General features: G+C 47.8%; 1 protein-coding gene across 6 annotated transcripts in view; it reads left to right on the top strand.

Moving 5' to 3' along the window:
- LARP1 (La ribonucleoprotein 1, translational regulator) overlaps nt 1-20293 on the top strand; it is a 25896-nt gene extending 5603 nt beyond the window's left edge. For 4 of the 6 annotated variants that reach the window (XM_028493394.2, XM_028493389.2, XM_028493391.2 and 1 more), the window contains exons 8-18: nt 2544-2718; nt 2821-2990; nt 5183-5575; nt 6310-6484; nt 6607-6812; nt 7275-7381; nt 8238-8389; nt 10895-11039; nt 12699-12808; nt 12983-13110; nt 14632-20293. In XM_028493394.2, the coding sequence (XP_028349195.1) occupies nt 2544-2718; nt 2821-2990; nt 5183-5575; nt 6310-6484; nt 6607-6812; nt 7275-7381; nt 8238-8389; nt 10895-11039; nt 12699-12808; nt 12983-13110; nt 14632-14841 (1971 nt within the window). In that variant the 3' untranslated portion in view covers nt 14842-20293. The remainder of the gene's footprint in view (nt 1-2543; nt 2719-2820; nt 2991-5182; nt 5576-6309; nt 6485-6606; nt 6813-7274; nt 7382-8237; nt 8390-10894; nt 11040-12698; nt 12809-12982; nt 13111-14631) is intronic. The other 2 variants (XM_028493396.2, XM_028493395.2) reach the window with 1 other exon arrangement.
- Nucleotides 20294-20333: the final 40 nt, after the last annotated feature.

Here is a 20333-nt window from a genome sequence, read left to right as displayed (position 1 = left end):
AGCGGCCATGGCTCACTGGCCCAGCCGCTCTGCGGCACGCGGGATCCTCCCAGACCAGGGCGCGAACCCGGTTCCCCTGCATCGGCAGGCGGACGCGCTACCACTGCGCCACCAGGGAAGCCCTGGCTGTTTTTTTTAAGGAACTCTAGGTCCTCTATTTTGGGGAAGTGGTATCTTGGGTATTTAGATACCACAGTTTGAATTGTAGCGGTGTTTATTGCTACTTGATTGGTCGTTGTTTCCAGAGGTTTTTGTTTGTTTTAATAAAATACATCATGAGATTATACTGATATTTTCTATTAAAATTTCTATAGGGTCTATACATAACCCCAAGTATCTTTTATTTGTAACTACTTTCTCCCATGCCCAAAATCCTAATTCCTAACAACGTCAACATAACTATTCATTTGTTTTAATCTACAGTTTATACACATTATACTTATAGTACCTCTCCTACTCCTAAAGTTTTTTTTCCTATTTATACAGTCAGTGACTATTTTCAACTTGAAATAATTTTTTTGTGGTTGTTTCTTTAACTTAATATATATTAGTTTCATTAGTTTCGCTTTGCTTTCACGTTTTGGGGATTGCTTTCTTACCCCTTCTTATTTGTTTTACATTTATAGAAAACATTTATGTGGTTCCAAAGTCAGATGGTATGTTCATAGAAGCCCGACTTAAAATTTTCTTACTTACACCTTTTTCCCTTTCTTCTACTATAAGCAACCTTTTTTGAATCTTTCCCTTAAAAAAATTAAGTAAATGTCTCTGTGTGTATTATATGCTTCCCCTTTCTTAGATGAACAGTAACATATAGCACATGTATTGCTTCACGTTTTTTTTCGCTTTCACTTACTATATCTGGGACCTGACCGTGTAGTAGTAGTAGTAGTAGAAGAAAGGTAGTCCTCATTCTTATTTACACGTGCATATATTTATATAATCTTTTCATGTTTTAGCCAGTGTCTTTGGTGTAGATTTCTAGAAGTGGGATGGTTGAACTGAAAGACAAATGCATATGTAATTTTGCTAGCTGTTACCTGATTCCCTTTCTAGTGGGTGTGCCTTTTGCATTCTCACCAGCAGTATATGAGAGTGCCTCTTCCCCAGCCTCACCAACAGAGTATGTTGTCACATGTTAAAATGTTTTCCTCTTCCATTTAAAATATTTATATTTTTTATTTTTTTAATTTTAATTTTTTAAAAAATTTATTTTATTTTATTTATTTTTGGCTGCATTGGGTCTTTGTTGCTACGCGTGGGCTTTCTCTAGTCGCAGTGAGCGAGGTCTACTCTTAGTTGCGGTGCACGGGCTTCTTGTTGCGGTGGCTTCTCTTGTTGAGGAGCATAGGCTCTAGGCGCACAGGCTTCAGTAGTGGCTCGCGGGCTCTAGAGCGCAGGCTCAGTCGTTGTGGAGCACGGGCTTAGCTACTCCGCGGTATGTGGGATCTTCTCGGACCAGGGCTCGAACCCGTGTTCCCTGCATTGGCAGGTGGATTCTTAACCACTGCACCACCAGGGAAGCCCCTAAAAGATTTTGAAAGGGAAACTCTTCTCCCCACTCCATTTTTCACCCTTTTTCCCAGAGATAAACACCTGTAGCACTTTACCTGTGAGTCCTAGAAAAATTTGTGTGCATTTGTATGTTTTTACTTAAAAATTCAAACACCAATGGGATCTTTTTTTTTTTAAGTCTTTATTGAATTTGTTACAATACTGCTTCTGTTTTATGTTTTGGTTTTTTGTCCTCAAGGCATGTGGGATCTTAGCTCCCCCACTAGGGATCGAACCCTCACCCCCTGCATTGGAAGGCAAAGTCTCTTTTTCGTTTTAATTAATTAATTTGGTGGCGCCGGGTCTTAGTTGCGACAGGCAGGCTCCTTGGTTGCGGCATGTGAACTCTTTAAGTTGCGACATGCATGTGGGATCTAGTTCCCTGATGAGGGATTGAACCCAGGCCCCCTGCGTTGGGAGCGTGGAGTCTTACCCACTGCACCACCAGGGAAGTCCCTGGAAGGCGAAGTCTTAACCACTGGACCGTCAGGGAAGTCCCCCAATGGGATCTTAAACTCACTGACCTACACCTGCTTTTTTGTGACTCTTACCACCTCAGCACATTTGAAGCTGATTTTTAAGCCTGAATGGTGTTCCATTGAATGGATGTGCCATAATTGGTTTAAGTTGCTTATGTGGTGGCAAGCGTAGGTAGTTTCCAGTTTTTTCCTTTTACAGACAATGATGCTGTGCTTGTATCCAGACCTTACATGTATTGTCACCTGTTTGTGCAAGTATTTCTCTGGGCCTGATTCCTGGAAGTAGAATGGCAGGGTCAGAGGGCAGCTGTGTTTTTCATGTTGGTACCCTCCTACAAGTTTGAACATCTCACTCGTCCACTGGTTGTGGAAGATGGTACCAGTTTTCTTATACTCCTGCCAGCACTGGACTTATCCCTGAGCTCATGGGGCTCAGTCATCCACCAGCTTCCAAGATCTCAGTCTGTCCATGTCTTTCCTCCGCATCTTCTCCCTCTTTCTCCCCTGCAGGCCCTAAAGGACAGCAAGGTGGTGGAGATCGTTGATGAAAAAGTCCGCCGGAGGGAGGAACCAGAGAAATGGCCTCTTCCTGGTCCCCCAATAGTGGATTATTCCCAGACTGATTTCTCCCAGCTTCTCAACTGCCCAGAGTTTGTGCCCCGCCAACACTATCAGAAGGAGACAGGTAGGTACCCTGCTGGCATATGGATGCCTCCCTGTTGCCCTTGTCCTCTGGCCATCAGGAGGAGGGCTGGAGGGATGAGGATCTCCCCTTTCCACCCTTCAGAGTCGGCGCCTGGCTCTCCCCGTGCTGTCACCCCAGTGCCAACTAAAACAGAGGAGGTCAGCAACCTAAAGACCCTGCCCAAGGGCCTGTCTGCCAGCCTCCCTGACCTGGATTCTGAGAACTGGATTGAAGTGAAGAAAAGACCTCGGCCCTCCCCAGCACGACCCAAGGTGGGTGAGCCCTGCCACCCACACTAGGTTCTAGGGGCCTGGCCTGGAGTGTGGGGAGGGGTGTTGCAAAGGCACAGAGCTCTGGACTTGTAGGGGCTGGCAGGCAAGCTGGGTGGCTCGGGGTTGTAATGCGAGCTGGAGGTCACCAGTGACTGCAGGAAGGCTGATATGGCCTGTTTCCATTTCCAGTGGGGATCACCCCTCAGGACAACCTTAGCTCCGTGAGATCCTGAATGGCATTTTTCACAGGAGGAGATCATGCAGCCTCTGGCAGCAGTGTCTCATTAAGTATTAAGTGTTTCTTAATACTTGCCTGTTCTTTTTGTTTTTGGCCACTCCGTGTGGCATGCGGGATCTTAGTTCCCCGACCAGGGGTCGAACACATGCTCCCTGCAGTGGCAAAGCGGAGTCTTAACCACTGGGCTGCCAGGGAAGTCCCTTGGCTGTTCTTTTGACCCCATCTAAATCACTGGGGCTGCATTTTTAGTGCCTTCCCCCTGAATTTGTCCTCACTGTCCCACATAGAAGCCCCGCAGACCTTCTGAAGAGGGAAGGGAGGGAGCAGACACACGGTCTGTACAGAGTCTCGACTAGAACACAAGTCTCCTGTCATTGCTGGCTGGTGACCTTGGGAAGCTTCTTTAATATCTGAAGGCTTCATTTTCTCCGTCTTCAGATGGAAGTAAGGAAGGATTAGACTGCTCTAGAAATAGTAAAGCAATATATGAATAGCTCACATTTAGTCCCCTGTTAGAGAAGTGTTTCAATCTCAAACTAAAATTACTGCCCCTTTTCCAGGAGCAGACTTTTCCTCCATTCACCTGCCCATTGCCATCCCTTCTTTGGAGACCTTCTTGGTCTGGGGCTTGTGAGGAGGCCTCAGAGGTGACCTTGGACTTTGGGTTTATGGAATTCTGTGCTCCCTTTTCCATTGTGACCACCCCCCTCAACTCCTTCGTCCTCCCTTCCTGTTTATACCCCGACTTCCCAGTCTGTTCTGGCTGCGGTCTTCCAGAAAGTGTCAGAGGTTAGGCTGGAGTCATGAGGAGAGAGGAGGGTAGGGTAGTAAGTGCACAAGGACCTGACAGAGTTCAGTTCAGTGCTGCAGACTGCAAAGGCTTTGGAAAGGTGGAGCCGTGCTTAGCGCCCATTCCAGAATTCGAGTCCCCACTCCCACCTGACCTATCATGAACCTTCCAAAAGAGAATAGGGTTAGAGTTTATACAGAAAGCGCCTTGCACAGCAGGGGATTGACGTTTAGATATATACTATGGGGTAGACAAATGCTTTACCTCCTAAATTTCAGAAAAATTCAGCCTATCAACACTCTGAAATACTTTGTTTTGGGTGAAAGCAGTCTTGTTTTCTCTTGCCTTTGGGACATGCTGTGTTTTTGTTTGTTTTGTTTTTTGCCTCTCACCGTCTTGTCCCTGCCTTCATCTGGCTTACTTATGCACGTCCTTTCATAGTCACTTCTTCTGGGAAGCCTTCCCTGACTGTCCCCACTCCCACCCCCAATTGGTTAAGTGCTACTCCCTATGTACTCCCACAAGGCCTATTTATAGTCCTTACCATAACACACTGCAGTTGGTTGGTTGGTTGACATTTTCTCCCACTAAACTGAGAGCTCCATAGATTCAAGGACCTGGTCTTGTTCATTATTCTGCTTTTAGGGTCTTCATACAGGGCTTGGTACCAGTGGGTACTTGCCCATTTATCAAGTAGTTGAACATGTGCTGTTGCTATTTCCCAGTCCAAGTACTGGATATGATGGAAGGCAAGGCAGCTGTGGTTCTTGCCTGATGAAGCTCCAGTTTATTGGGAGGTGTTGGGGGTGGACAAATGAATGAATCAGCCTGTTGAACTTGTACCCACTGTCAGGCCAGGTGCTGTGGAGGATACATATTTAGGTAAATGAGAGTGCAGTTCCTACATGCAGGGAACTTGTTATCTCAGTGTTTATGAATGACTGATGTGAGCTGTGAGCGGAGAAACCTGGACTCGTATGGGACATCCTTTTTCCATGAGGCTGACTCTGAGGCTGACAGCTGTGACTTGCTGGCATTATCAGGGCTGCAGTTGTAACAGTCCCATGTTGAGGGGTCAGGGCTTCTCCCAGGGGACAGTGACAGAGCCTGGTATAAGGTGATTCCCTGGTGATTCCCTTTCTCCTTGGTCTGCCCCCATGTTAGAAGTCAGAGGAGCCCAGGTTCCTCCACCCGACCACTCTGCCTCAGCAGCTGCCCTCTCAGCAGCTGATGTCCAAGGATCAAGACGAGCAAGAGGAACTGGATTTCCTGTTTGACGAGGAAATGGAGCAGATGGATGGGCGGAAGAACACCTTTACCGCCTGGTCTGATGAGGACTCTGACTATGAGATTGATGACCGGGATGTCAACAAGATCCTCATTGTCACCCAGACACCACCTTACATGCGCCGGCACCCGGGGGGGGACCGCACAGGCAACCACACCTCGCGTGCCAAGATGAGCGCTGAGCTGGCCAAGGTCATTAACGATGGGCTCTTCTACTACGAGCAGGACCTGTGGACTGAGAAGTTTGAACCCGAGTATTCCCAGATCAAGGTGAGTCTTGGGCGGCATAGCAGTGGTGGTGGGGCCTGGGGTGCCTGTCACGTGTGGAAGAGGAAGGCTGACAAGCCGTGTGACCTTGGGCACAGAGCCTCAGCATCTTCATCTAACAAAAGGGGGTGATACTTGACCTGAACACTGTAGACTGTGTCAGTGTAAGAGGTGGTTATTCTGCTTCTTGAGCATCCATGTTTAATGTCTTAAGTTGGCTAGACACTTTGGTGAGGAATAGAGTAGGGATTGGATTGTCATTTCTGTTCTTCAATATTTAGGCATATATAAAAGTTTAAAGGCCTTTTGAGGAACTTGCTTTGAGTGAAATATGGAGGAAAGATAGGTCTTTTAAAAAATCACTGCTACCTGGAAACAGTCAAAACTGGTGTACTAGGTGTTTGCAGAGTGGGTATGTTGTGGTGGTCTGTTGGCCTTTGGTGAGCCTTTGTTGTGAGTAGTAGTGTGTTTGGTGGAGATGAGGAGAGAATTGCAGGAAGAGAATCGGGGTGGGGGAGTCTATAGCACGTCCCTGGGGAGCCGGAGTCCTGACCTCAGTGCTGCTGCAGAGAGGGCTGGGCAAGTACTCTCCCATTCTGGGTTAGCACACTCATGCCTGGGTACCTGGGGTTGAGGCATAGTGATGGGGCAGCTGAGAGCCTGGGGACCAGAATTCCATGTGTGTGGTCGTGGGAGCTGCCCTTTTCAGCTTCCTGCATGTCTTGATCCCTAAACAGGCTAGGGCAGTCTTCTTACCAGCATCTTGCCCCATCTCGTATCCTCTGCAGCAAGAAGTCGAGAACTTCAAGAAAGTCAACATGATCAGTCGGGAGCAGTTTGACACACTAACCCCTGAGCCCCCTGTGGATCCCAACCAAGAGGTCCCTCCTGGACCACCTCGCTTCCAGCAAGGTGAGAGGTGACACCTGCGACCCTGGCCTGGGTGGGAGGGTCTGGAGCCGTCCGACAGGGCCTTAGAGGGACAGGCATTCACAGGCCTACCTCTGCTTACTGTCCCCACTCTGCCTCTGCAGTTCCCACTGATGCCCTGGCCAACAAGCTGTTTGGTGCCCCCGAGCCCTCCACCATTGCCCGCTCTCTACCAACCACTGTCCCAGAGTCGCCAAACTATCGCAACGCCAGGACCCCTCGCACTCCCCGGACACCGCAGCTCAAAGACTCAAGCCAGACGTCACGGTTTTATCCAGTGGTGAAGGAAGGTCGGACGCTAGATGCTAAGGTGAGGCGTTCCTGCTGAGCTGCTAAGAGTCTTGGGCTCACTTCATTGCATTCCAGGGCTCTGCTTCTCTCTCTTGCCTTGAGCCAAGAAAGTGCCGCGTCCCCCACCTGCTCCGTATTCTTAGGCTGGTGGGCCCACCAGGGTTGAGTGACACATTTGCAAGATGGACTGGGCGTGGGCGTGGTGGCTGCATGTAGCCATGGTAAGGCCTAAGGAGTACTGACCAGGTGTGGGTCCTTGAGCAGATCATGTCACCAGCAAACCTCGATCTCCTCACCTGTGAAGTAGGTGTGTCAGCTCCTAGCTTACAGCTGTGGACACTGTGTGAAAATAGACATGAAAATGCTTTATAAATTGTGAGATAACTCATACCTAGGAGGGAATCTTAGTCCTACAAATGCTTGATGCTCCTCAGTGTTGGATGAGTACAATTAGTAACAAGTCCCGGACTGACCTTTGCAGATGCCTCGGAAAAGGAAGACCAGACACAGCTCGAACCCACCCTTGGAGAGTCACGTGGGCTGGGTGATGGATTCCCGCGAGCACAGGCCCCGGACCGCTTCCATCAGGTATGGGACAGTGGGGAAGGGAGGTCAGGCTGACTGCAGGGCGGGCAGCAGAGCCATGACATTGATGGGACCAAGAAGAGAGAAACTCTTTGGTCTGCAAATTAAAGAAAATTTAAGGAAAGGGCCCTTATCCAAATCCAGAAAAACAGGAGTAGTCTAGAGAGCTTAATCCAGATCCCAGGAAGAGGAAGGCTGTCTTCTGAAGTGTGGCGGTCACATGGCATTCTCTCAAGAGGATAGCTCAGTTGATTTCAAAAGTGGGTGTCTGCTGCCTCCCTCAAGATAGGTAGGGAGTTGAATAAAGATACAGATTCCTGGACCCCACCCTAGATCTCCTGACTGAGCTTCAGGAAGTAGGGCCCAGATTCCTTTTTATTTTTTCTCAGAAAAAGTACCCCAGTGTTCTCAGTTCCAAAGCAAGATTCGGGAGCCACTGACCTATGCAGTCTATTCCCTGCAAAGATAGGCATGGTTTTAAGAAAAATATGTTTGGGTTAACCCATTACAGCTCATTAAGGAAAGTTAAATGTTAACACGGGATAAGTAAATGGCTAAAAGCTCAGGTTTGGGCATTGTACAGATCTGGGAAGTTAAATATTAGCTCTGTGACCCAGGGCAAGACTCCCAGTCTCTGTGAGCCCCAGTGACCTCTTTGTTAAAAAATGCATCCAAAGGTTGGTACAAAGAGTGAGACCCATGGATATAAGTTATGGGCCTAGCACAGTACCTGGGCCTCTTTGTTGCACTGTGAGAGGCTGGATCTTGGCTGCTGGAAGAGACCAGAGAGGCCCCTCCTATTTGATGGCTGGCAGCTCTGAGGAACCAGGTGACACTATCTGTTTCATGGTCTCTATAGCTCCAGCCCCTCAGAAGGCACGCCTGCAGTTGGCAGCTATGGCTGTACCCCTCAATCGCTGCCCAAGTTCCAGCATCCTTCCCACGAGCTGCTCAAGGAAAACGGCTTCACACAACACGTCTACCACAAGTATCGTAGGCGCTGCCTTAACGGTAAGAAGCACAGAGGGAGAGGGCTGAGCTTCCTGGACCACTACTTAGATCCATTGTAAGGGCTGGTGGAGCAGGTGACTATTTTCTCTAACCTCAGAGCAAGAAGTGACATGACATAATAGCCAGGTAGTTTTGGAATACAGGAGACAAAAAGAGTCTGGTGCTTAGAACATTCCTGTTCCTTGATCTTTCTCTATTGATATAAAAAATACCAAGAATTTTCCTGTGTCTGGCAAGACCACCAGTGTCACAAAAGGGTATGCATGAGACAGCATATATTCTCTAGAACAGTGACAGCCTGTGGACCAATTCCAGCCAGCAGCCTAGCTTTGTACGGCCCTGGAGCTGAGAACAGTTTTTTACATTTTTGAGTGCTTGTGGGGTGGGGAGGGAGAGAATTTATGACAGAGACCATATGTGATCTGCAAAGCCTAAAATACTTACTCTCCAGCCTGTCACAGAAAAAGAGATGGCTGACCCCTGCTTTAGATGAGACTGCAAAGAGAGAGCCTCTCTAGATGCTCTCACATGTTACCTTTTATCACAGAGGAGATAGCTTTTAACTGTAGCTTTCTGTCAGGTTGTTTCTAAAGATGCTCAGAGTTGATCTTAATGCTCACTTAGAGTTATTAAGTCACTCAGCCCCTTTTTATTCAACAAAATAAGGCTGCTAAATGCTTGGTTCATCTACCTTACTTCCTCTTCGTGTGTGTGTGTGTGTGTGTGTGTGTGTGTGTGTGTGTGTAATTTATGGAGATACAATTTACATTACCATACAGTTCATCCATTTAAAGTGTACAGTGCAGTCAGTGGCTTTTAGTATATTTAGGAGTTGTGCATCCATCACTAGAATCCGTTTTAGAACATTTTCATTACCTTAGAAGTAAACCCTGTGCCCCTTACTAGTCACTCCCCATCCCCCCGCCTCCCCTGCTCCTCCCAGGCCTATGCAACAACCACTCTGCTCTCTGTCTTTATGGATTTGCCTGTTCTGGACTTTTCATATACATGGAATCATACAATATGTAGTCCTTTGTGACTGGCTTCTTTCCCTGAGCATAGTAATTTCAAGGTTCATTATATGTTGTACCACGTATCAGTACTTCATTCCTTTTTATTATCAAATAACATTCCACTATGGATGTACCACATTTTGTTTATCGATTCATCAATCAGTGGACATTTTGGGTTTCTGCTTTTTGTCTATCATGAGTAATGCTGCTTTGAACATTCCTGTACACGTTTTTGTGTGGACATAGGTTTTCATTTATCTTGAGTGGAAGAGGTGGGATTCCTGGGTCATACCATAGTGTAACTCTGCGTAACCTTTTGAGGAACTGCAAGACTGATTTCCAAAGTGGCAGCACTATTTTATATTCTTAACAGCAGTGTATGAGGGTTCTGATTTCTCCACATCCTCCCAAAACTTGTTATAGTCTATCTTTTTGAGTATAGCCATCCTAGTGAGTATGCAGTGATATCTTTTTATGGTTTTGATTTGATTTGATTTGATACGGTTTTGATAGCTAATAATGTTGAGCATTTTTTCATGTGCTTATTGGCCATTTGTAAGAAGTGTCTTTGGAGAAATGTCTATTCAGATCCTTTGTCAACTTTTTAACTGGATTGTTTGTCTTTATTATTAAGTTGTAATGATTTTTTATATATTCTAAGTACAAGCCCCTTATCAGATAACATAATTAGCTAATAGTTTTTCCCATTCTGTGGGTTGTCTTTTCACCTTGTTGATCATGTCCTTTTAAGAACAAAGGTTCTGGGCTTCCCTGGTGGCGCAGTGATTGACAGTCCGCCTGCCGATGCAGGGGACATGGGTTTGTGCCCCGGTCCGGGAAGATCCCACATGCCGCGGAGCAGCTAGGCTCGTGAGCCATGGCCGCTGAGCCTGCGGGTCTGGAGCCTGTGCTCCGCAATGGGAGAGACCACAACAGTGAGAGGCCCGCGTACCGCAAAAAAAAAAACAAAAAAAAACCAAAAAAAACCCCACAAAGATTCTTAATTTTTTAATGGTATCAGATTTTTCTATTTTTTTCTTTTGTTTCTTGTTCTTGGGTGTTTTACCTATATTTTTTAACGGTACCATTTTTACTCGTTAATATTGTAAGACTGCTGAAATAATCGGTACTGATGATATAGTGAAGAATATAATTTGTTGGAGTGCACAACTTATTTGTTCATGCTTTTCCTTGTTATATAACCACACTGAGAACAGTAACCTTTGAGGTGAAGAGCTAGGCCAGGATGACCTGGTTCAGAAGCTGATGCCACCTACTTGTGGGGGTGCTAGGCCCAGTGCCCAGCAGCAGAGCCTGACGCAGCGTAGTTAGTCCTCAATAAACACTTCCCCAAAGGCTTAAGGGGGCAGGTGATGAGGAAGGGAATTGGGAGGAGAAAAGACCGATGTCTTTGAGCCCCAGGATCGTTTGTCCCCTGAAGCACAGGCAGCCTGGCTCTAAAACACATCTTTCCTCCTTCCTCTCCAATCAGAGCGGAAACGCTTGGGCATTGGCCAGTCTCAGGAGATGAACACTCTCTTCCGCTTCTGGTCCTTCTTCCTCCGAGATCACTTCAACAAAAAGATGTATGAGGAGTTCAAGCAGCTGGCTCTGGAGGATGCCAAAGAAGGCTACAGGTGAGTGGGATTGGGGTGAAGGCTCTGGCTGGGGCTTGGGGGCGTGGTGAGGGTCCTCTGTTGGGTCTACTTCCAGAACTGTAATTGGAAATCTATTGTGTATATATTTCATGTACTTTGTAAAAAATTATTACTGTGAATGAGTAATATATTCAAAATTCAAAGAAGTTGGAAGGTTATATAGCAAGTGAGGAGTCTCCTTATCCTAGTTTTACAGCTATCTAGTTCCTTTCCCCACAGGCAGCCGGTATTGTTAGACTCTTGTGAGTCCTTCCCAAAAATACTTTGCTTATGTAAGCAAGAACAGACCTAGGTAGTCTCCCCACATACCCCTTTTGTTTACACAAGAGATGGCCTCTATTAGATATTATTTTGCACCTCGCTTTTTTACTTAAGGAGGTATTTTAGAGATCATTCTGTATCCATTTATAAATGACTTTCTTGTTCTTTTTTTATAGCTTGTATGGTCTTACACTGTATAGATGTACCATAATTTATTTAACTAGTCTCCTATTAATAGATAATTCGGTTGCTTTCAACATTTTGCTATTCAAAAAAAACCCAAAAAACTTTGAAGGGACACTTTTTCTCCCAAGGTAAAATGTTTTCTCTGTAAGCAATTTGAAGAGGAGAGAAATGTTTAAAGAAGCTGGGGGAAATGTCCTTCAGTACAGAGACAACCAGTGTTAATGTTCTGCCATATTATATATATTTAGGTCATGCAAGGAATGCCTTTTTATGTCTTATTTATCATTTATAAGCATGAGCATTTTTCCATGTTGTTAAAATACTTAACCTTTTTGCCATCTTACAGAAGTTGTTACATGAGACAAGATCATTTGAAAATCCCAATTCCCAAAGATATAACCAGTGTCAATATAGTTAATATATGTAGTCTGTGCCCTTCCAGACTTTGTGTGCATGTGTAGATATAAATTTTACATATTTATTTACAACAGTGGGTTCATTCTACATATAACAGTTTGAAACGTGTTTTTTCTACTTTAATAATATATTGTAAACATCTCTCAGTATCCATGAGTGTATATTTACATTATAATTTTTAATAGATTATATTATTCTGTTGTACTAAGTTACCATGATTTTTCTTAATCGCTTCTCTAAGACATTTAAATTTTTCAAAATAATGCTGCTATGAACAATTTTGTACATCTATACAATCTAAGTCTACAGTTTTGGTCATTTCCCTGGTATATGTTCCTAGAATTGAAATTTCTGAGGTAAATGAAGAAACCTACTAATTGGCATGGTCACATGGCTTTGCAGAGAGTTCATGCCAGTGATTGACAAACTTTGCATAAGGGACAGAACAAATATCTTGGGCTTTGTGGGACATAAAGTCTCTGTTTCAACTACTCTGCTCTTGTAGCAGAAAGCAACCAGTGATGTTTCATAGGCAAATGGGTGTGGGCAGGATGCTGTCGTTCATTCGGCCTCAGTTTGCTGACCCTTGGCAAACATTTAATGCTGGACTCATTTAGACTAGCATTAAATGTTAGCCTTCTCAAAGTACGCTTACCATTTTCTCAATAATCCATGTGTTTAAACTGTTTCATAGTTCATCTATCATCCAGGTGCATTTCCTGTTTTACAGATAAAGAAACTGTCCCAATTTCACTGGCTTGTGTTCTTCTACAGATATGGTTTGGAGTGCCTTTTTCGATACTACAGTTATGGCCTGGAAAAGAAGTTCCGGCTGGACATATTTAAGGACTTTCAGGAGGAAACCGTGAAGGACTATGAAGCTGGTAAGAGTCAAGAGTTGGGGCTCTGTGAGCCCTGGTCATCTCAGTCTTCTCTTCTCGGCCCCTAGCTCTGCCTGGGCTTGTCTGTATCATGTCATACCTCCCTCTCCTGAGCCTCTCTATTCTCAACTTCTCAGCAGCCAAGTCTCTCTACCTCTTTCTCCTCTTTCCCTGCAGGTCAGCTGTATGGGCTGGAGAAGTTCTGGGCCTTCTTGAAATATTCCAAAGCCAAAAATTTGGACATTGAACCCAAACTTCAAGAATACCTCGGCAAATTCCGACGTCTTGAAGACTTCCGAGTGGATGTGAGTGGATGTCTCTCGTCTTTTCCACCCTGATTGTCCTAGAAAGAAGACTGGACCAGACATCAGGATACCTGGATTTTAATCCCAGCTGTGCCACTAGCTCAGGGACCCTTCCTGCCCCCATTTGGGCCTTAGTTTCTTTGTTAAATAGAGGGTGTGAGAAGTTGGGCAGTGAAGGCTAATTGGAGGGTGTATGGTTGCTCCTTCCTCCCTTTCCCATGGTGGATGTGGCTAAACCATCATAATGCTCTTTCCCTATTATCTCTAACCCTCCTTGCTGCTGTGCCCTAGTTAGAGGTGATCAGGATGAGTACCCAAGGTCAATGTCTTTCTGGGAGAGGTCAGTTCTAACCCCAGAAGTTTATAAAATATGTCCGATTCTTCCCTGCTCCATCCACTTCATCTTCTTGGAGCAGTGACTCAACAGTGACATCCAGTGGTGGGTCAAAGTTATTACCGCTGGTTTCTCTTCTGTGCTAGGTGCTTCAGGGGCTCCGGAGATAAGTAAAACTCTTTTTCCTTCAGAGAGTTTATAATGTAGTAGGGATATGTCAGTCATCTTATTCCCTTGAACCCTTTTAGCAAAAGGGAAAATAGAAGTAAATAGTAGTCCTCACATTTATTTAAAAATTGACACTGATTGTGCTAGGCACTTACACCGACCTCATTTAACCTTTATAATATGAAGCAAGAAGGGTTACTGTTTTCATCACTATAGCAGTGGATGAACTGGAGCCCATGGCCAGCCAGTGAGATAGTGGCAGCGCTGCTCAGGTGTCCTGACAAAAAGATGAGTCCGTTGTCTTCCATCCTTAAGGTCTTCCTCCTTTCTGGGCCTGGAGCGGGGAGTACATGTGCAGAGAATAGGGAGACCTGTTGGGAGTAGAGCAAGAAGGGCTCCACCCTTGGTGCCCAGAAAGGGAAGGAAGTGTCCTCGGGGTTACAGGACCTTTGGCAGTGGTGAGGCTAGACTGGATCCCGGTCTGACTCTTAAGATCAGTGTCCTTTTTAGGCCCTTGAGGGGCGTGAGGCAGTCACCAGGAGCATCTGGGCCTTCTGAGCGGAGGCATTGCAGCATATTGCATGCCACGTTCCATGTACCATCTCCTGAGCAGTGACCTCTTCTCAGAAGGGGAGCAGAAACTTGTATGGATAAAGACCTGGGCTTCAGAGGTAGATGGGCCTGGTCCAGATTTCGTCTTTACAGGTTAAAAGCTCTGGGACCCTTGGCAAATTATTTTTCTATGCTTCGGTGTCCTCATCTGTGAAATCAGATGGTCATGTCTACATCAAAGGGTGGTGTAGACCACAGGAGTGAATGTGCATAAACCAGCACAAGGCTTGTCCTCTTGGCATGGAGATGTGCTTAATAAAACGGGTGACTAGTTTTTAGGGTTATAAACCTATTCATCATCTACACTGGGAGGTAGGAAGTTAGGGGGTCTCTAGACAGCTCTGGCAAGGAAGCGGGTGTGGGCAGTAGTGCTCCCTCATCACCTCTGACTCCCTCCTCTGTTGCAGCCCCCCATGGGTGAGGAAGGCAACCACAAGCGACACCCAGTGGCAGCAGGAGGTGGCAGTGGCGAGGGCAGGAGGCGGTGCCCCTCCCAGTCTTCCTGCAGGCCCTCCGCCGTGGTCAGCCAACCCCCCACACCAGCTCCCGGCCAGCCCATCCGAGAAGACGCTAAATGGACAAGCCAGCACTCGGACACACAGACTTTGGGAAAGTGAAAAACCCTTTAGCCCTGGGGTTTGTGGGGAGAAGGGATGGAGGGGGTAGGTGAGAGTCTGTGGGGGTGCCCAGTCCCAGGAGAGGGGACAGAGAAGGGACAGGCCTGTAGTCGTTAGGATGGGCCTTCATGCTGAGTAGCAGTGTGTACACCATTTGGGCTATCAGAGGCGCCCCTGGGCAGGAGCCTCCACACACCCCTTCCCTCTTCTCTCCCCATGGCTCTTCTTCACATCCTAGCTTCTTCTGGCGGGGGGAGGGTAAGGGGGGAAATTTTATGTATATATATATATATATATATATATATATACACATATATATATATATATATGTATATATATATATATCTCAAGTTTTAAATTATTGATAGTTCGTCTGGATTACCAGAATCACTCTGCAGCCCTGCCCGCGGCTGGTAGGCCGCAACCCTGGTCCCCATCCACAGCTGCCTCCTGCTCCCCCTCCAGCCAACTATGCAGCCCACAGAAAGGCCCTGTGGGCCCCATTGCCCAGCACTGTTTCACAGAAGGCTCTGGCAGCGTCCCTGGGCCCCACGAGCACCAGCCCCTTGATCATCTGGGGCTTGCCATCACCTTGTTCTCTCCCTGCTGTCCCTACCACACCCTCCTGCCATCTTCCGGGAGAAGGAAACCAAAGGATCTAGAAGTGGGGGTGGAGAAGGTTTCGGTCTCTCTCCACTCCCCTCCCCCCATGCCCCTTACTCCCCAGCCCAGAGAGACGCTGCTCATACCAGAAGAGACTATTGAAAGATGATTTATTTTATTTTTCTCTGACCTTTCCATCCTTGGGAAAATGGAAAAGGAAAAAAAAAAAAAAAAAAAAAAGACAAAATCGACCATAAAAGACCAAAAAAAACCATCAGAAAACCCCCACCTAATCCACAGAAAGTGATGTCTTTCCCCTACCCTTGGAATTTTCTTGTTTTGTTCTTGGAAATAGTATTTTTTTAAAAGTTGCCTTATTGTGGAGTGGGAATCTGAAATACCCAAATGCCTGTTTTCCTCGGTGGAGTCAACTCGAAGAGCTCCCACCTTCTCTGGATGTGCCTGGGCTGGATTGACTAGAATCTGTCTCTGGATTGAGTTGCATGTACAGTGCCTCCTGCCTGTAGGCAAGAGAGTTGGGGGCGGCTCAGATCGGAGCCGTGCCCAAAATATCTCCGCTGTTGCATCATTTGAAGCTGACGTCCCGTGTCTGTACACTGCTGCCACTGTCGTGTCCTTGCTCTGCTTGCTGTTGCCTCACGCCAGGGCCCGTCCTGCCGTGACACCCTTCATCCTACCCTTGGAACGCCAAGGCCAAGTTTGCTTCAGACTGTTGGAGGACAGCATTGGCCTGGATCTGGGACACACTTGTCCTCAGCTTGACTGTCTCCCCCACCTCAGAGGGGAAAGGTGAACACTTGGCAGCTGAGGCTTGGAAACCTTTCTTGCGTTCCCTTGATAGATCTGAGACCTCAAGGAGGCTTTGTCTCTTAAAAGGTGGAGAGAGACGCCGTTCTCCTCGCTTGCGCCGGGTGGGTATCCCCATCTTGCGTCACCCCTCTGCAGCCATCTCTGCCCACCCTCCAGTTGACCCTGCCTGGGAACGAGAGATTGAGGAGGCTTTGAGGGTGGGGGGGTCCTGCCAGTTGGAGAAGCCCTGTGGCAGGAAGGTATATGTGGACATAGAGTATACCTGACTTCTCCAGCCACTGACTGCTTGACTTGGGCTGTGAATGACAGTGGAATGGCTGGAGTCTCCTGGCATCCAAAGCTAGGGAGGGTGACCCAGAACTGACCCTCACAAACGGGGCTGGGTGCGGTGTGCCAGCACGCTCACCACAGGGTGGTGGTGGTCATGTGCTCACGCCTCTTGGCCCTTTTCAACTGCTTCCTCTGTCGGGCCCTAAAGTTGGGAGTCGGAGACAGTATCTCAGGCTGGCTAGGGCTTGCCCTCTGTCTTGGGCACCTCATTGCTTTGGCCTGTGCCCTCCCCCATCTCTGCCCTCTCAGCAGTCAGTATGGGGAAGCCCATCTTAGTTCCTGTGAGCCGGTTGTCTCGAAAGCCAAGGATGAGTGTCTGGTCTCTGCTCTGACAGTGGGGTTTGAGGCCTCTCCCTGCCCAATCCGGTGCCTGCCCCACAGTGTGCCAGACACTGGACGCCCTCTTCCTTCCCTTCATTGCCTCTTTCTTTCCTTTGGGTTGCTCGGCCCTGTACTGTATCCAGCACCACAGAAACCTCAGTGTTTGTCCTCTGCTGGGTTTGGGGGCACAAGGAAGCCTTGGGAGTGTGGGGAAAGGCTGTTCTTATCTAGAGTTTACTCCCAGGCCAGGGGGCTGCCATCTTCTCCCTGATCCTCCGCACAGACACCCCACAAAGAGGAAGCCCCTTTTGGTGGGGAGGTGAGGACATCATCTCAACACAGGCTGGGGTTGGGGGGGCTTTTTTCTTCCTTTTTTTCTTTCTTTCTTTTATTTTTTTTATTTTTATTTTTTTTTGTAACATGTTCGGAGTTAATGTTGCAAAGAGTAGTTTACATCTTCACTTTCTGAAGACACTTGAATTTAGGACCGATGTATCTGTGACAAGCGCCATCCTCCATGGGGATCCAAGATGAGAGACACAAAGCAACAGCCTGCCCCAATCCTTCTGTTCGTCCTGTACCCTTCCAGGATTTGTCCATGCCAACACAACCTTTGGGCCTCAAACATCAGAGGGTTTGTGTACCTCGGCCCTGCTAAGGGGCAGGTTTCTCTTGTGCTCTCCTGAATCTGGGAGTAAAGGCACTACCAGTAGAGAGGGGCTGCCCGACCCTGCCCCAGCCTGGACCCCTTGGGCTCAGATCCAGGTGCAGAGCCCCCGTGTCAAAGTTGTTATGTTTTTGTTTTGTTCTATTGTAGCTCTTTTTTTCCTTTTCCTGATGATTGGTTTTTTAAAAGAAAGTTGCTCAGAAAGCCCTGGCAGTGGGGAGGAGGAGCAAGAAGGACGACTAGCTAGGGAGGGTGGTGGTTTTTTGCCAGAAGCCTGGGTAGAGCGGTCTGGATCGCCTGGTGCCTCCTGAGTGGGGCCCCAGGTCTCCTGTGTGCGCGGGGCCCGGGATGTGCCCCAGCCCCACCCTCTCCTTCAGCCGTGTTGATAGCAGAGGCAGAGAAGATCAGAGCATACAGCCCATTTCTGACTGGAGAGGAAAACTTGTCACCGGCTTTGCGGAGAAGGTTCCACCTTATGCTCATAGTACGTTATCTTTACCATGTGCTAGGATATCACACAAGGACAAAAAAATGTAAAATACTTGAATGAGCTTGTATTATAACATTAATATTATTGAGAGTATCTGCTTTCCAGGCTGAAGTGATTCATTCATTATTCTAGTCCTGCTTTAGTCGTTTGTAATTTGTGGTAATTATGCTTTTCTTTTTAATACAAAAAAATGTATAAAAATAAAAACTTGAAAAGGCAAAAGCCTGGCTGGTCTCCCGTGAGGGGTGCACCTGTTGGGTGTGTGGGGTGGAGCCTGGTTCGCCTTCTGACTGCAGATCCAGAGGAGCCTGCGCTCGGGATGTGCACGTGAAACCTCTGCGGGGCTCTGCCACTGTGCTGTCGGGGAGTCTGCCCAGGGCAGGGGCTCCCGACACAGCTTCTACGGCTGCTAGTGCTTCCAGGTGGTTCCTCGGAGATCTGGAGAGCTTCTGCCAGCCTTGAATTCACGTCTGCCTTGTGTCTCAAGTGAGATGGGGGAGCTGTAGGCAGTGCCACAGACCAGAGCGACACTAGTCCAGCAGCTGAAATTCCAGGACTTCAGGCACTGGCTGCGGCTTGGCATGGTGTCAGGGCACAGCCAGGAAGATAGAAGTTGCTGTGACTCCTCACTGGACAGACTTCCCTGCGGGGTATAAAGGAGGGACCAACACTCTGGCCCTATGGAATCCAGGTTGGCCGCCAAGCCCTGAGGATTGACGCCGGGGAAGGAAGGATGAGCGCTCCCACTGGGACTGGCCCCTGAGCCGCTGGTGCCTTTCCCTGGCCCGTGAGGCCAGGCACCAGCAGTGATAACAGTCTGAATGCTGGCCTGGCCTTGGGGTGTCATTACAGAACTAAAAATGAGCCTCGTTTACTCATTCACTGACAGCTATTTGTTTCCTGGGCCTGGCACTTGAGCGTCCCATCAGAAATGGTTTTCCAGACAATTCCACCTTGTGTCAGGTGAACAGGAACTTTAACAGCACCGATGGCCTGCAGGGGCCAAAGGCGAGGCTAGGAGACAGTGGGCAGGGCTTCTGCAGGCCGCTCTGGGAAGAGGAAGACATTCATTCAACCTTACTTCCACGGCTTACTGGGAATACTCTGAAAGAAGCCACAGAGTGTTTCCTTGTGATGCTGTGGCGCCCAGACACCATGTGGTCATGATGCCGGAACGACTCACGTAGGGAGAGAAAAACCCAAGTATCCACTGCAGTCAAAGGAGACCGGTTTGTTTTCCATGCTTTCTCCTTTCACATTTTCTGCTGCCAGTGTTGAGACCTCGACCTTTCCTTGAGGCTATTTGGTAACCAGTGTCGGGGCCAGACCCGCCCCTCGTCCCTCTGTGCCCCAGCAGTACCTCCAGGTCTACAGATGTTAAAAGGAGAAAGACTGCCATTCTTCCTCTCTCCACACTCCTCATTCCCGACCCTCACTCAGTGCACTGAAGAGGGACTGTTTTCCAACTGTTTGTTTATTCGTAGGACAGGTTGTGGGTGCAGGTCAGCAGCTATGAGCACGTCCAGCACTGATGCACCAGGAGCTGTGCTCAGGCGAAGGGCATGCGGTCCCAGGGAGGGGGCTGGGTCCACCCAGGCCCAAGGAGGACGCTGCCTGCTATGCGCCTGGTTGGCCTCCTGGGCAGGTCCTCTGGGGAGCTAGGGCCCGTGGCAGGAGGTCGTCCTCTTTGATAACTGTGCCTGGAGATGTGGCCCTATCAGATGTTAAAAGTATTTTATAAAACTACAGTGGGTGGTATTCTGGACAGAGGAGAACTGAATGTTCAGGAAAATATCAGACTTTGGAAACTATAATTGTGGCCTTGCAAATCGGAGTGTCTTCACGTTGATACTGGGAGCCACAGGGTTCCTGGCAATGTCGGAAGCAGCTGAGCGAACCCAGGGTGGAGACTGCTTCCACCTGGGCAGCTCTGTGGTTTTGTTGTAGACAATAAGGTCTTATTGGAAAAGGCATCACTGCTAAAGTCATCCTGTAAAAATGGTGCTGAAACAACTGGTTCATCATTTGAGAGGGAAATAAGGATTTAACCCTCTGTTCAGCCGTGTATTTCTTGCCTTAGTGGAGGAAGAGGGTTCTAGCTCCTTTGGTCCTGCTTCAGAGAGCCTAATAAGGGGCCTCAGTTGGGTGTCCCCAAAGGTCAGCAACTCTGACCCTACCCTCTGTGGCTAAAAGGGGGCCCCAGCTGAGCGGGGCCACAGGATTTGGCCTTTGGTTTCCGCCTGTGGCTGA

Source organism: Physeter macrocephalus, chromosome 8 (genome assembly GCF_002837175.3).
Source record: "Physeter macrocephalus isolate SW-GA chromosome 8, ASM283717v5, whole genome shotgun sequence".
Lineage (NCBI taxonomy): Eukaryota > Metazoa > Chordata > Mammalia > Artiodactyla > Physeteridae > Physeter > Physeter macrocephalus.
The sequence above is the reverse complement of the archived record's forward strand: the minus strand, read 5'-3'. Positions and strand labels throughout refer to the sequence as shown.